This window comes from Monopterus albus, unplaced genomic scaffold, assembly GCF_001952655.1.
Source record: "Monopterus albus unplaced genomic scaffold, M_albus_1.0 scaffold918.1, whole genome shotgun sequence".
In the NCBI taxonomy this organism is placed as follows: domain Eukaryota; kingdom Metazoa; phylum Chordata; class Actinopteri; order Synbranchiformes; family Synbranchidae; genus Monopterus; species Monopterus albus.
The window spans coordinates 1-1,119 of NW_018128798.1; the positions used below are offsets into that span (position 1 = coordinate 1).

The 1,119-nt window shown below is 38.1% G+C and overlaps 1 protein-coding gene across 1 annotated transcript in view; it reads left to right on the forward strand.

Moving 5' to 3' along the window:
* The first annotated feature begins 679 nt into the window (after positions 1 to 679).
* Positions 680 to 1,119, forward strand: part of LOC109953655 (olfactory receptor 1M1-like) — a 951-nt gene continuing 511 nt past the window's right edge. Inside the window, exon 1 of the mRNA XM_020589126.1 lies at positions 680 to 1,119. This exon is cut by the window's right edge and continues 511 nt beyond it. Coding sequence (XP_020444782.1) covers positions 692 to 1,119 — 428 coding nt within the window. The 5' untranslated portion in view covers positions 680 to 691.

The following is a 1,119-nucleotide window of genomic DNA, read 5'->3' on the forward strand; positions in this document are numbered from 1 at the left end:
GAAAAAGTGCCCCAGTGATGGATTGGTCAGAAGGGGGCACAAGACCTTGCTCTTTGTGCTTGGCCTGTGAGATCCTCAGACCTCACCGTGTGTGATTTTTTTCTTGTGGGGATATGTAAAAGATTGCGTTTATGTTCCACTGTTACCCACTAACCTCGATGACCTTAAACATCGAATAACAACAGCGATCAGCTCAGTGGATTTTAATATGCTAATACACGCCTGGGAGGAATTCTCTTATCGCACTGATGTTGCCTGTGCTGCAGGTGGTGGCCACTTGTAAGACAGGAAATAAAAGTTGATTGTGAGTAGAATACTTGTGACTTGGCTGGAGTTTTGTATTACCTTTCCTTAATAAAATATTGTGTAATGAAATTGGTTCATTCTTTTTGAATAACCCCCAAGACATTTTTTTATGAGAAAGATGGATTGAAAAAATACTCAATAAGCCACTGGACTACATACAATAGCAGAACAGAGGCCAGTTCAGACATGACGTCAGAAATGAAACTCTTTATCACACACCTGCGTTTAAGAAGAGAGAGTCTTCTGTTAAGTCAGCTCAGCTGAAGAGAACACTCAGGCAAATAGACACACACTTACAAACAATGAACTTTTTCGATGGATGGCACTCTGTCTTCTAAATACTGTTTATCATTTTGAAAGATTTGTTTTGGAGAATTGTTACAAAATGAGTAATACATCCAGTATAGTAGTATTTTCACTGTCTGGCTTCAATGCAACAGTCAACTACAGAGTCACACTTTTCTCTCTCACTATATTAACTTACTGTGTCATTATGGTTTTAAATGTGTCTCTCATTTTAACCATTATCCTGGATAAGAACCTCCATGAACCTATGTACATCTGTTTGTGTAACCTGTTTATTAATGAACTTTATGGGACTGCAGGTTTTTACCTTAAATTTGCTTTTGATCTTCTGTCTGATGTTCATGTAATATCATATGTTGGATGCCTTTTGCAAATCTATGTTATTTACTCCTCTGCATTTGTTGACTACTCTGTTTTAACTCTAATGGCTTATGACAGATATGTGGCCATATGTCGACCACTGGAGTATCACTCTGTAATGTCAGTGAGAAGGACTGCTGTGTTAGT